The 15,444-nt window shown below is 42.5% G+C and overlaps 1 protein-coding gene across 1 annotated transcript in view; it reads left to right on the top strand.

Annotated features, from left to right (window-relative positions):
• The window catches only part of TNKS (tankyrase), a 206,006-nt gene extending 191,397 nt beyond the window's left edge, over window positions 1–14,609 (top strand). The window contains exons 23-27 of the mRNA XM_047715636.1: window positions 39–113; window positions 998–1,103; window positions 1,843–2,029; window positions 4,867–5,023; window positions 8,917–14,609. Of these exons, the coding sequence (XP_047571592.1) occupies window positions 39–113; window positions 998–1,103; window positions 1,843–2,029; window positions 4,867–5,023; window positions 8,917–9,003 (612 nt within the window). The 3' untranslated portion in view covers window positions 9,004–14,609. The remainder of the gene's footprint in view (window positions 1–38; window positions 114–997; window positions 1,104–1,842; window positions 2,030–4,866; window positions 5,024–8,916) is intronic.
• Window positions 14,610–15,444: the final 835 nt, after the last annotated feature.

Raw genomic sequence — 15,444 nt, 5'->3', positions numbered from 1 at the left:
GGCATATTTCCAGAAAGTTCTGTGATTTTGTTCTGTAGATGCAAAGTACGATCCGAGAACACAGAGATGGTGGCAATGCCGGTGGTATCTTCAACAGATACAATGTCATTCGAGTAAGTCTTTAAAATTTCAGGGTGAAAATTGGATTGCAGGGCGTATCTGAAAATCAAATCTAGACAATGAAAAGTTTTTTTTAAACGTCCTATTTTTAAACTGTCGAGATAATCAGCCATCTGTTGCCTGGCAGTCAGGTGTCACTTTCCACTAATCCCTCAAGACCGTATTTCACCAGAAACAAGAGACTGGATGGAAACAGGAAAGCTACAGACGGAAGGCTAGATCTCCTGGGGTTGGTGGTACAGATACAGTGATGAGACTCAGCTTGCCCACAGATTTAGACCAGAGCTGACAAGAGTTTTTATCACCACTTCCGAGTAGCTTTGAAGGCCTGGTTTTCAATCTGAGTCAGTGATTATATCAGAATGCATGTATCTCTTCAATTCAGTATCTTAATTTATAACATGGGATAGATGTGCTTTTTTCAAAGGAGCATCATAAAGATACATAAACCCTGTTGAGAACTGACTACATCCTTGGAAGTTATACCAGTGCCCCTCAGAATTCCCTGGAGAGTTTTTAGAGAGCTTCTAGAAGAATGCAGATTTACAGGCCCCTGTATCCCAACATTCAACAAGTCTGGGAGGAGTCTCGGAATAGCTTTTCTTTTCTTTAACTCCTCAGGTGATTCTGAGGTACAACCAGGTCTAGTGCAGAAATAACCAAAGCCATACCTGAAGATTTTGTCACTAACAGCCAGAATGTTAACTTAGTTACGCTGCCCTGGCAACTTTATCCTTTTTGAATAATGTTTTAAGCAAATGAAACAAAAACCAAGAATTGAACCTTTCTCAAAGAAAACATACTTTTCATTTTAAATTATAAACTGCCAACTGACATCCATTTCACTAATTTGCTTCTTTCTCCCTCATCCTTAAAGATTCAGAAAGTTGTCAACAAGAAGCTGAGGGAACGATTCTGTCACAGACAGAAGGAGGTGTCTGAGGAGAATCACAACCACCACAACGAGCGCATGTTATTTCATGGTGAGCGGCGCGCCTGTCTCTGTCTCTTGGGCTTTTGCTAATTCCGATAAAGTGGAAAGCCTTGTTATTGACTACATTAGTGTTGTGCTGAAAATGGCTGGTTTTGATTTTTTTTTTTTTAATTATGTGTCAGTACAGTTTGCTAATGCATTGTGTGTTAGGACAGGCTTTCCAGGGTGTGTAGAATGAGAATAACTTATCCGGAATGGTTTCAGAACTTGTACTGCAATTTGAGCCATCTAGATAGTGAAATATTTTCATTACAGTTTAGCATAATTGTTTTCAGTTTATCAGATTATCTGTTTTTGTGTAAAGTAAGATTGGGCATAAAATCTATATTTTTAAAGCCACAGGGACTTTGCCATCTTTTTTGGGGGGAGGTGGGGAGGAGCAGAGGGAAAGAAGGAATCTTAAGAAGACTCTATGCCCAGCACGTAGCCTGACGTGGGGCTCAGTCTCACAACCCTGAGGTCATGACCACCCAGGTGCCCCTGTACTTCACTATCTAAAAATCTCATGCCATCCACAAAAGCCACATTACATCCTTGCTTGGCAAACACTGGGTCCCTGCTAAGATTTCAGTACGAGAAATAATTTAGGTATGGTAGACCATCTTACAAGTTCATATACACATTATTGATAACTTAATATTAACCTGCCAAATGCAAATAGTTTGTAGTTAATTGAGGTTCTAGAGAAGTATTCAAAAACACTGATCTTTCTGTGTTTCTGTTTTTAGGTTCTCCTTTCATTAATGCCATTATTCATAAAGGGTTTGATGAGCGACATGCGTACATAGGAGGAATGTTTGGTGCCGGGATTTATTTTGCTGAAAACTCCTCCAAAAGCAACCAGTACGTGTATGGGATTGGGGGAGGCACAGGCTGCCCCACACACAAAGATCGGTCATGCTACATATGTCATAGGTGAGTGTCTTGCCTTTGGGATTGCTGTCCTCAGATCATGAGCCCCAGTAGTTCCTCAGGTTCTACAGAAGTCACTCATCCTCAGTGTTGTTACTCAAAGAGAATCACACCGGTTTGGGGTTGAATAGAAATAGCTAACCAGCCTCTGCCCTAGCAGGAGAAATGACACAGAGCTAACAGCTGCGCTAGCAGAAGCCAGATACGTGTCAGCCAGTCCCAGGTTACGATGAAACTCCCTCCATCTTGCCTTTCTCCCTGGGCTTCCCTTGCCTTGCTTCAGATTCAGAAAAAGAAAACATTGAGAATTATTTCTGTCGAAGAACCTCTAGCTTTAGATGCACAACTTCTGTAAACAAGTTGAATCTTTAATCTGTTTCTGATGTTGCTAGCTGTGCTTTAAGGCAGGATATATAATTTGCCTTGAAAAGTTCAATTTCAGAATATTAACTTTGGATGAATAGTAAGCATATGAATGTTAGCTTTTTAAATAGAATTTTAAAACTCAAATTCAAGAGAATAATAGTATAATCTCTCTGAAGTCAGTGAAAAAAATACCATTCTCTTCCATGCCACTGGAGAAAACACAAAAGAATTGTACATTACAAAGATTGCAGTTGATTGTATTTTTCTTTAAATTAACCAGATGGAAAGGTTACTTAGGATCTTGTAACTCAGGGGAAACCCCAAAAAGATCCAGATAGCCTTGAAATTCATTATAGTTGTTGACCTTGAAACTTCCTCTTCTCCTTTCCTTTATGAAATTCTTTAACAGCCACCAGCAGTTCTAGGATGGTTGCGGTAAGTCCAGAAGGAACCTTCTTTCTAGTAAGGCCTCTGTGGTTAATAGCACACAAAAGTTCCGATGGATGTGTGACATGCCGAAACTCTTGTTGCTGCAAACCTATCCTAAGTAAGCACTAAAAGTGAACCTAGATGAAGATTAGCAGTTGCCCACTGCAATTAGACACATAAGTTTATGTCTTAGTCAGGATTTCCTAGGAAGCAGAGCCTGAAGCAAAAGCTTATATGCTAGCACTTTCTTGGCAAGCGCAATACCAGAGAAGCAGGAGTGACGGCACAGAGAGAAATAAAGCGGAGAAGGAGGCGGAGCGAAGACAGGAAGATGCGTCAGTGCGTTGGCCTGTTTCATAACAAGTGTGGTCTGTGGCTCAGTCCGTGAGACATCACCTTCAGAGAGGCTTTGTGAACTCTAGTACACTGTGGGAGACCAGAGCTGAATTCACCTGCCGGCTCCTCTCTGGCACGGATCACCATTTGCCCCACAGGGCACTGCTGTACCCGCCCCCCCACATGGGGCTGCTGTGTCTGCAGAACGCAGCATGACGCCCAGGGCTGGCCAGGGAGCGGACTGGAGCCGGTGCTCTCCACCGGCCCGTCTGCTGCCCGCAGCTTCACGGGCGGGGCCTGCGTCTTCTCCTGCCCCCGCAGCTCTGGGGGTGGGGGCAGGAGGCGAGGGCCTGTCTGTGTGATATATGGAGCAGCCATGGCAGTGGGCCCAGCAGACTGAGCAGGCAGAGTCCAGTGACACCACCGTGCTGCCATGACGTGGAGATGGAGCTCGGGCACCTCCCTCTGTCTTAGTCAGGCGGGGGCGCCTGGGCGGTTCCGGGGGTCCAGCATCAAGCTCTTCATTTCCGCTCAGGTCATGGTCTCTGACCCCGTGTCTGCACGGAGCCTGCTTAAGATGTTCTCTGCTCCCCCTCCTTCTCTCCCTGCTTCCATGTGCGTGCTCTTGCTCTCTCTCTCTCTCTCTCTCTCTCTTTCTCTCTTAAAAAAACAAAAAACCAAAAAACCTTTTCCGTGGGGACCTCCAAGAGAATGCTGCTGACACGAGGCCAGCGCCCCCGCAGTGTCATCAGGAATATTGTGCTGGAAAAGCCCGCCCAGGCAGGACCCAGTTATGCTGGGTCTGGCATGATTTGACTCAGAATAGTTAATCTCTGGTTAGTTACAAGGCAAAGATCATGCTCTATTACTAAAAACAAACTATTTGAATAATAACTATTTTACACATTTAACAGTATGATCAATCTCACTGAGTAGTTAAAACATTTGTGGTTTATATTCAAGGCTTACAAACTTTGATTTTAAAGGGCTACCTAATATTTTAGGCTTTGCAGGCCATATGATCCCTGTCATAGTGACTAACCTCAGCCCTCGTAGTGTGGAAGCAGCCGCAGAGGACACGTGTATGAGTGTGTGGCTGCATTCCGATAAAATTTTATTTACAAAAACAGGTGGCAGACTACAGTTAGTTTATATAATGCACTTTCTTTCCAATCAGAGTCTCTTGTCCTGTGTAATAGTCAACATCTTTCCCAATTGGTGTTTCACCCAGGTAGGATGATTTCCAGCCATACATTTAAGCTAAGCACTTTGGCATATGATCCACTTATTATTATTTATCTCATCCTGGTTTTTACTTCTTCATAATGAGTAAACCCCATCTTAATTTCAAATGGTGCTGCCTTCTGTGTATTTGCTTCAGTCCTCCTGCCCTCCCCGCCCTGGTTCATCCTCACAAGAGCTCCGTTTTTGCTAGGATTCCTCTTTTTCGACCAGTCAGAACTTGCCGGGTATTTTCTGTCATTGATTCTGTAACCACACCAAACCTACTTTAACTATTGAGTCTGCTGCTTATGGTAAATCAGGATATCAAATTCCATCCTATCCATCCCTACTCAAATGCAAAAGTGACATTTTAAGTTAGCTTGCCTTGTGTTAAATATTTATTTTAGAAAATTATCACACCTAAGAGTTCTGTCACTCTAAGATTCAATGCTTCCTTCAAAGCATTGCTTTCCTTTTTCCTTTAGGCAAATGCTTTTCTGTAGGGTGACCCTTGGAAAATCCTTTCTGCAGTTCAGCACCATGAAAATGGCTCATGCCCCTCCAGGACATCACTCAGTGATCGGGAGACCAAGTGTGAACGGGCTGGCATATGCCGAATATGTCATCTACAGAGGCGAGCAGGTACGGTACCCATCAAATCAGCATAACTGAGCTGCTGAACATGGCAGCACAGAGAGCAGAGAGCAGCTTCCATTTAAAGAATTTTCTTTATGGATATACTTGCTACAGGCTGGTCATGTGAGTTGACTCAGTATTTCTGACTGTGGCACTTAACACAGAACGGTAGCTTTCTGAGTTGTGAAGCTGTAGTGCATTCAGTTTCTGCCCGCTGTGTAGGCTCCAAAGTAAAATTGTCAACAAGCAGGAAAACTTTTTATCATTTTCCAACCCAGCCCTTAACTCTCACAGTACTGCTAAATGCCTGTTGATTTGACTAAAAACAAAGATCAGTTTGTCTGCATTTAATTGAATTTCAAATGGATACCTTAACTACGCTGATGGAAAATTGGGGGGGGGGGGAGAGGGAGAGAGAGAGAGAGAGAAAGCAGGAATTAATTAAGTACAAGTAACTTATGAAAACAATATTTTATTATATGCCATCAGTCCTGGCCAGGTAAGGTGTGGAGTAGCCATAGGAAAGACACACAAATCCTGAACTTCGTTTACGAGATATGTTGATGGTGGTGGTATGGGCAAAGCAATGAAACTACTTTAGGTGTGTTGTAGGATTGAGCAAATGAGTAAATGTGTTGATGTTTGATTTGGAAGCTGGGATTCTCATGGTAGAAGAAGGAGCATGCAAATCTATAATGGGGGGATGGTGAGAATAACTGTAGAGATGGACTGAAATTGGAGATACTGATAGGAACTCATTTCTCATACATGTATGTATGTTTGTGTACTTATAAATATATGTATGTACAGGGATGTGTGTAAGAGTATATGTAGGTACATGTATGCATATGAGCATAGACATGCATATATTTCTTAGCACTGTCTCCTGAAAGCAAGGAGACCCCAAAAGCAGTGAGCACACCTAGACGTAGGTCTTGGTCTCTAATACCATTCCCCAGCAAAAGGAACCCAGGCTCTTTGGAGAAACAGCTAATTCCAGGGCTGGAGCAGAATAGGAGCAAGGTGAGCCTGGAACATCCTGGAAGTAATGAAGTACTCAAAGTTGTGGTGGGAGGGGGCATGTCACAAGGACACAGAGCCAGCAGGAAGGGCTCCCACTGGCCAAATCTGGAACACTTTGATTACCAAAATAAATATAGTAATAAATTTTAAGCCTCTGAGAAAAAAACAGGAGTCCATGATTCTGTAGTGATAACAAATAGATAAATAGATAAATGAAGGGGCAAGGAAGGCTTTTGCTTGTAGTAGAAAGCCAAGGGGAGATGAGTAGATGTGGAGGGAGTACTGGATTTGGAAAATCATCATCTTGGGACCATTGTGACAAGAATCATAAATGGATGCTTAATCTAGGAGACAATTTTGATTAAAAATAAAAGGATATTTGTATGGTCTTACTAACTACAAAGGAGAGGAAAACAGTAATTATACATTGGAGAAAAGGAGCAGTGCCTTGACCAGATGATCAAAAATAACATCACCAATAAGGGACAGATAGAAATAGATTGTGCCTCAGATATGATACTCTTTGAGAAGGGTTCACCATTGTCTATGCAATATTCCAGCCAAGAACGTATAACCTTGTTCTAATCAAAGTGAGGAATGTTCTATTAAAAAAAAAAAAAATCCAGTGGGATGACTGGATTCTTCAGAAACGTCAATATGATAAAAGGCAGAGAAAGACTTTAAAAACTCTCCAGATTAAATGAAACCCAAGAGACAGGACAACTTACTTAAGGTCCTGCCCCCAGTTGGATCTGGTATTGGAAGAGAAACATTATTAAGTCAGCTGAGAACATTGGAATATGAATGATAGGTATTAAAGTATTATACCAACATAAAATTATAATGCATAATTACACTTTTGTCCTTTGTATTCCTGCTGAGCCCCCCCTCAGAAGGGACTTTTCTTTAATGGATCATCATCATAATAATGTTGTAGTAGTAACTTACACATATTGGATTCTTATTATGCCATACCTGTGTTGAGGTATGTTCCCTCTAAATCTACTTTGTTGAGAGTTTTTATCATAAATGGGTGTTGTACTTTGTCAAATGATTGTTCTACATCTATCAAAATGACCATACGGTTTTTATCCTTTCTCTTACTGATGTGATGTATCATGTTGGTTGGTTTGCAAATATTGAACCACCCTTGTAAGCCAGGAGTACTTCCCAATTGATGGTGATGAATGACTTTTTAAATGTATCGTTGGATTCAGTTTACTAGTATTTTGTTGTTTTGTTTTGTTTTGTAGAATATAAGTTAAATTTTATGGTATTTATCTTTTTCTGTCTGACTCACTTCACTTAGCAAATACCCTTTAGGCCATCCACGTTGTCACAAATGGCAAGATCTCTTTTTTTAATGGCTGAGTAATATTCCATTGTGTATATATATATATACACCTCACACCTTCTTTATCCATTCTTCTGTTGACAGACACTAGGTTGCTTCTATCTTGGCTACTGTAAATAATGCTGCAGTGAACATAGTTGTTCATATATCTTTTTAAAAGTCCAGTTTTTTTTATAAGTAATAGTTTTTTTTTAATTTTTTATTTTTTCAGCGTAATAGTATTCATTATTTTTGCACCATGCCCAGTGCTCCATGCAATCCATGCCCTCTCCAATACCCACCACCTGGATCCCCCAACCTCCCACCCCCCGCCCCTTCAAAACCCTCAGATTGTTTTTCAGAGTCCATAGTCTCTCATGGTTCACCTCCCCTTCCAATTTCCCTCAGTTTTTTTGATCCTTTATTCTTTTTATTATCTTACTCCATATCCGTAAGCAAGTAATTTGTAAGTCATCATTCAGCAAATTATTTTTGGGCCCTAAAGCACTAACCTCACCAAAGAATACTAGTTTCCAGCCACAGAGCACTATGAAATGCTCCCTCTAGTTGTATCATTATATTATATTTAGGGTTGAAGAATTCTTACGTAACATGCATAGTTTTAAGGGATTTTTTTTTGCCCCCCACCCAATTGTCTTGGTAGTGATTTCCTCTAAGAAACGGTCTTTCCATTCCAGATACAGAGCCTTTCATTTTACGTACTTCAAGAAAAAGAGGCCAGAGTGAAAGAGAATAAGTGGGGTGGCAAGTCTCAGTCTGAACCATTATGTTATCTGTGAAAGTTGCCTTTTATTAGTCACCTTCTATTTATTTATTTTTATTTTTTGTATGTAAAGATTTTATTTATTTGACAGAGAGATCACAAGTAGGCAGAGAGGCGGGCAGAGAGAGAGGAGGAAGCAGGCTTCCCACTGAGCAGAGCCCCCGATGCGGGACTCGATCCCAGGACCCCGAGATCATGACCCAAGTCAAAGGCAGAGGCTTAACCCACTGAGCCACGCAGGCGCCCCTATTAGTCACCTTTTAAAAATGATCTCCAAACAGTTCCAAGTTACTGGTGACTCACCAGGCCTCACCCTTCCTCCTTCTAGCTCAGTGGATTATATTTGGGAGTAATTAATTTGAAATCAGTTCAGCCAAATTACTCTTTCCTTCACCAAACTTTTATTAAACATATGCTATGTGACAGCACTGTGTCAAGTGAGGTGAAAAAGAGAGAGACTTTGTCCTGCCTTAGTTTTCCCGGCCGAGGCATGTGCATGAGGGATGAATGCACTGCTTCAGGGTGCTCAGAGTGGAAACCGCGTTACAGCAGTTCTCCAGATGATAGGGTCTAGACACGTTTCTAGGCAATACATAGGTCTGTCTGGCGTGTGTGTGGTGTTCAGGCACCTGTCGATGGCCGGCCTTCGTGGGCTCTGGGGTGCGTGTAGAACACTGATAGGGACCAGCAGCCTCTGAGACGCCCGCTGAATACTGTACCACCACAGGAGTGACTCGTTTCTCTTCTGGCCCTTTGCAGGCGTACCCTGAGTATCTCATCACCTACCAGATCATGAAGCCGGAAGCTCCCGCTCAGAGCGCCACAGCCGCGGAGCAGAAGACCTAGTGAACGCCCACGGGGAAAGGCCACAGCGGATTTGAACTTGGGACTGGATTACAGTGGATTGTTGCCAACAAAATCAATATTCCGTAAATCCCAGACAGCCTAGAAAGAAGCTGTCTTTTACAAAGCATTGCGATAGTGATGAAGAGAGTATGAGTAACTGACCCGTACTCCACTGCTACTGTTCTCTTTGAGGAAATGTTTACAGGGGCGGCCTTTTACCATATCTCAGGCTCATTTGCGTTGCAGCCGTCCATTTCCAAAACAAGATTGCTTTGATGTAGGCTTGGAAATGGGGGGTAAAAAATCCCATAACCAATACTTTCCCAAATTTCACACTTCACACACTACATTTGCTTTGTTCCATATGGCACGTGTATGTAAGAAATGTATACATATGATGGGCTCAGTTTTAGTTTTTTCTAAACATGCATCATTGTCTTTTTTTATCTTTTCTTCTTTTCATTTTTTTTATTTGTTTGTTTACTTTGAAAATGAGCCAGAGCCTTATCGAGGATATTTTGCACAGAATCACACTGACTAAAATCATTAGCGATTCAACCGAAGCTTCTGGATGAGCAAGACTTAGTTTCCCCTTGGATTTCTTTCGTATCCGTACTTCTTCTCATTGTAAATTGGGACGGGAAGGAAAACCATCACATTTTAGCTTCCTTTTATGAATTGGCCTTCCCAGGGAAAGGCACAAAGGTCAGCCTGCCAGAGGAGCTCCCCGAGTTCAGAGAAGTCGAAGCCGCTGAGGGCCCCTTGCTGTTTCCCATCACAGCCTGCCCTGGAGGCGTTCAGGCCAGTGGCCAGAGACCCTGAGGGAAAGGTTGGAGTGACCGGCCCAGGGCTCATGAAACCGCCACCCCGGGGGAGGGCTGGGCCGGGGGGGGGGGGGGGGGGGGGGGGGGGGAGCAGCGCCCAGACGAGCAGGGAGCACGTGGTTGCCTGAGGCCGCAGCAGGAAAGGATCGCAGGGCCGGCTCGAGAAGTCGTCCTCTTCGCTTCCGCCTGACCACCGAGTAGTCGCCCCCGACATTAGCTGCCTTATTGCCAAATTCAGTGGAATTTTCGTACTTCATGAGAGTCACGATAATCTTTATTGTTTCTCCAGTTTCGAAAGCAAGGATTCACGTCCTCTCTAGGAGGTAGGTGTGCGAGAGCTTCGTGTCTTCTCCAGATTTGGGGGTTACTTGGAGTGAGGTGCTTCGAATAGTTTCTGTAGGTCCCGGCTCTGCATTTTCATACCATTTCTTCAAATCTCTTAACAGACAAGAACAAAAACGGAAACCAAAGCTCTCTCAGTTATTTTTGTAAAGGAAGGTGGAGAAAAACTACTGTGTCTTCAGGAAGTTGCTACTCTGTTTCGCGTGTTGTAATCGGCATCTGCCTGGCGCACATTGTCGCTTGTGAAAGATGATCCACTGCACACCTCACACTGGCCCTTTGCACCTTAACTGAACAGCGAATTGACCGCATTAATTTATTTACTTTGACATGCTGTGCATCTGCTCAGCTTTGAAGCAAAAAGAACATAAGTGTGGTTTAAAAAAAAAAAAGGAAAAACAGTGTGATGCAAACCTGTGATTTCAAGTTGAAGTTCCAAAAACTAATTTGTGTTTAAATGCAGGCTGATTAAGCCGTGACCTCATTTAATCTCCTAAAGGAAAATAAAATGGTGACATGCAAAAATTCTAGAATAGGCTCTTAAAATATACATTTAGCTTTCTTTTTGGCTTGAGTCCAATGCTAGAACTAGGCATCGGGAACTAGTTTGAGTTTTGTAGCAGAATCTTGCATGGGTCCTCAACATGAAATCAAGAATTAGCCTCAGTTGTTGCTTCTATTGAAGTTTTAGTGACCCAAGCTGGGTGTTTGTGTCTTGGCTACTTGTTTAATAGCAGTAGAATTCCATACGAAGCTTCCGAGTTTCATATTGGTTCAGAGAGTTTTTTTCCTCCTTCCCTTCTTTTTTTCGCTATGTGTAACAGTGGGTTGAAGGAATGGCATCTGTGGTTTGCAGTAGCTGTGAAAGTGTATATTACTTGCCTCCCCACTTAGATATAGTTTAAAGTGGTAAACACAGCTGTGATTTTTAGTTCAGTAAGAGGGTGAACACGGGATAGATATCAAAGCTTCATAGCTTTATTAAAAAGATAAGCCACTATTCGACTGTGGTTTTATGTCGTTTCCATCATACTAACTAGACTTCATGGATATTTTCAACTTCAGCCTTACACTTGAGAAGTTAAACTGTGGTTCAGTATTTAAACTGCCGATGTTACGTATCTGATGTTCTGTGTGCCGAGTAAAGGTACTGTGTAAGGAAGACATTTGCAGTGCTTCTTGTCTTGTGATGATTCGAGTGTATAGTAGTTATTGAAAGAATGTGTATATATTATTCATCTGCTAAAGAGAATGGGTTAATTGATCTTTCACAGGAGCCAAATACATTTTTTTCAAAATTTGAAAACCAAAGGTCATCGTGAGTGCCCGCAAGGTAGCGAAAGTTGATTACATTTGGAACTTGCATCTATAGCAGTGCGAAAAACCCTTTGGAATATAAAAGCATGGCATTAACTTGGGCCAAAATCCATTTCATTTCTTGTAAATGCAGTATATAGGAGCACTAGCAAGTTGAGGAGTTCCAGGATGGCCTCCCCTGAAACGGCCAGCGTGTTTCCCAAACCAAACGCAGAGAGAATCTGGACACCTCCACCAGCTTTACTGCAGTTCTAAAATCAAATCTTCTAGACCCAGGGGTTCCAGTTTACTGGGTATTGCCGGCTGGGTTCTTGAGTCATAAATTAAGCGTAAGTTAAGTGCTCTGAGCTGGACACTTTCTCCTTGTACTTGGCCTCCTTCCCTTTCCCCCACGTTGCTAGTCTGGAATTCTAATTCGCTCCGGTAGTTACCTTTGAGCCCATTCATTTTCCTCCTTTCTTCTTGAGTCTTGCAAAAGGAGACTGGACCTCTGTTTCCATATCACAACCAGAACCGCGTATTAGGCCTCATGTGCTCTGCCCTGAAGATTCTGCCAATTTGTTAACAAACGACAGCATGGAAACCAGAGTTTTACTTCTATGCAAAATAATAGCAGTTCAGCCAGGATTCTTACCTTTTCCTTCTTGGAATCTGGAATTTCTAGCTTTCCAGTAACATAAATAGAATAAATAATACTAGGATGTTTTCATGACAGTATCCTTGTGCTTCTTGACCTTGATGTCAGCAGCTAGGCTAATTTCCCTTTGCTCTCAAAATAGCAAAGTGCATTGATATATACAGAGAAATGCCTGAATCGGGCAATTAAAGTAATATAGATTCATAGTCTATTATTATAGTCTTTATACAAAAAATAACACTTTGGTGTACGCTCGAAGAGCAATCGAATGCAATAAGTCGCCTAGGTTTTTCTTTACTTCAGTTCATCTGCCAGATGCACAAGGGTTATCGGCCATCGCTCACCCCCTCCTGCGCACGTGCGCTCTTCGGATTCCTGCCAACAGCCTTGCAAACAGAAATGGTGTGTGTTTCCGAGCACCCTGCCACCATTGTGGCCAGAACCCGCCCGTAGGATGATGTGCGATAAGCAGCCTTCTTGCTATGACATTTGTTGGGTAGTTACCTTCCAGAGAGCTGTAGACTGTAGTCGTTCAGGGAACACTCAAGACTGACAGTAACACAGGGTTTCACGTGTCAGAAATTTCACTGGAAAGACGAAACTTAAACTTGTCCGATGTCAAATCAGTGACAGGCAAATGAAAATAAAGTTAATTGTGAAGATAGTATCTGAGCTTTGGTTGGACACTTTAGCATATGACTAGGAAATGCTTTTTAAAAAAACCACCCTAAAAAGTAAAGCGTCTTCAGATAACCTTGTACATTCTGAAATTAATAGACAATTAAATGTTTCTTCTTAAGAAAGCCTTAACTATGGCAGAAACTTTTTAACCTTTTATAGCCTAATAAATAAAAACTTATAATTCCAATTCTTAGTGTTTGAAAGGTGTCCGTGAGTCAGGTGTGTCTCCACGTAGCTCACACCCGTGAGGCTGATTTGACGAGGGTCTGTTTCATAAGTAATGCTTCCTTACATGCCAAGGAGCAGATCTAATCAATCTCTCCTGATTTCTCTATGTCTGAAATTCCTCAGCTACCAGATATTCTGGTTTAAAGAAATGCTAGCAAGATTTCCATGGTCAGTGTTCTGTGTGGGGAACACAGCAGCACCTCAGGAAGATACCATGTGGGGTCTCCGTGTTGCCCAAGCTGTTTCTTAATTATTTTAAATTACAAGCCGTGGTTCTGAGTGCAAGGCAGTAGGGCACTCTGGGTTTTATACCCTCTAAGACCAAACCCGTTCATGGTGTGACCAGTTTTCTACATCTGGCAGAGGGCCCTGCCTCCTTTGAAATAGGATTCACACCGCCCGGATGATTGCATTTGGACTTTTCCTTCATTCACGTTTTCTATTCTGCTCTACGGTTTTTACAGCCGCCCTACCACTCCTCTTTTCCAGCAGATTTCTAATGTTCCGCGATTCAGATTGTTTTGCTACTTTTTACCTGTCTCCGCATTTCCGCAGGCAGCCCTGAAAACCCTTTGTTGATTCAGAGCATTTGCAAAGAAATGCGGTTAAACTCTGGTAGTGGGCTGTGTCTCACACACGCCCACGCCCCTCCCCAAGGTTCAGGATGAGAAGCTAGAAAACACAGCAGTACAAACGGAACCAAAATCTTGGAAGCTAATAGCCTCGACCCAGAAGATGACCTTGACCCTTAACCACTGTACTCATTACACAAAATATTTAAACTCTTCATGTGCATATAGTACCTGCTTCTGCTTCCATTGTTTCAAGCTCATTGGTCTTTGTGGTAGTTGTATTTGTCTTTGATAGCTACAAACTGAAAAGGTACTTTTATCAACAAGGTTTCTCCAAAACATTTACAAAACCAGAGGAAATCTAGAATGTTTCCTGGCAACAGCATTTGGAGTAGTAATCGTGATTTTTCCCATTGTGGTGTTGTCTGTGTGAGTAACCATCGTAGTGACTCTTTGGTTCATTATGGGTGTTTTTATTTTTAGTCTCTGTGTGACCCACCAGCGGCAGGGGGTTCCAATCCCCTCTCTTTGTTTTTTTTTGCATTTGTCTGTCTGTAGGATTGCCAGATAAAATACAAGGCACCCAGTTACATTTGAATTTTGGATAAATAGTTTGTTAGCTTAAGTATGTTTCATGCATTATTTGACATATATTTACAGTTAAAAAAAAGTTATTTATCTGAAATTCAAATTTAACTCAGCATCCTGGCTTTTTGCTTTGTTTTATTTCGTTTTACTAAATCTGGCAACCCTATCAATTTGGTCATGGGAAATCGCTCACAGCATGTAAATCCTAGTCATCACGGTCTTTCATGTGGAATGGAAGACCTTTTTTCCAACGCCTTCTGCTTTCCAAAAGAGGGCGTCAAGGAACTTCACCTGCCTGCGTGGTGGGTTTCTATTTAAGACATCTTTATGATTATATTTAACCTGTAATTGTGCTTTGGCTAAATGTCTAACAGTACTTGTAACTGTTTAATATTCAATAAAAACATTTTTAAAGTATACGGTGTTTGGAGAGCAGTCCACTCTGAAGTGTCTTCATTTCCCTGTTTGTTCATTTCAGCCTGATCAGCCTTAACACGACTGAGCGCCAAGCGTCAGCATACCAGTAACGACTGTCCCTCTGCTCTTCCTACTGAGATCTGTGCCAACAGTGCCTTATCCTCATCTCTGGGCTCGCAGGGGAGTTAGCCAAGTGCAGCAGAAGCATAGGCTCCTTCCAGAAATAGCTCTAAGTAAATAAAAATTAAAAAAAGAAAAAAATAGCTCTGAAATGAAGGGGCGTGGGCTCTGGTGGCAGACCTCTCGCCGGCTCCCGGGGCAGCTCAGAGGCCTGGCACCGCTTGCTCTGGGGACTGAGTCCCTCGCCTGTTCCCAGCACAAGACCCACCTCTTGCACAGCGCCTGGCCCCTAGCATGAAGGAAATTGTTTCCTTTTCTTCCATTGTCCTTTCTCTGTGCCTAGTGACTCATTAGGTAGCAAATTGGAAGCTAGAATTTCATCCATAACTTCTTTGCCAGAGGGAGTGTCAGAGTCACAAGGAGACAGAATTAAGTACTTGAAAGCATGCTAATAACCCTACAAATAACAAGACCCATCCCCGAGCCCTGATTGTTAGGTGTGAGTTGGACAGTTCGGGAGTCAAGGCCAGGATCCCCAGCAAGACAATATGGCGTCGGGACAGCTACAATGAAACAGCACTAACATCCTATTCTGTAGCTTAGACAGGACCGCACCAGCATTCTGCTTTGCAGCCTTTGCATAACTGACTTCTGCAGAATGTCCTAAAATGAGGCAATGCACCAAAAAGCATTTGTCAATTTCACAGGCAGGGGG

This window comes from Lutra lutra, chromosome 2 (genome assembly GCF_902655055.1).
Source record: "Lutra lutra chromosome 2, mLutLut1.2, whole genome shotgun sequence".
Taxonomy (NCBI): Eukaryota; Metazoa; Chordata; class Mammalia; order Carnivora; family Mustelidae; genus Lutra; species Lutra lutra.
Note: the sequence above shows the minus strand (reverse complement) of the source record. Positions and strands in the feature narration are given on the sequence as shown.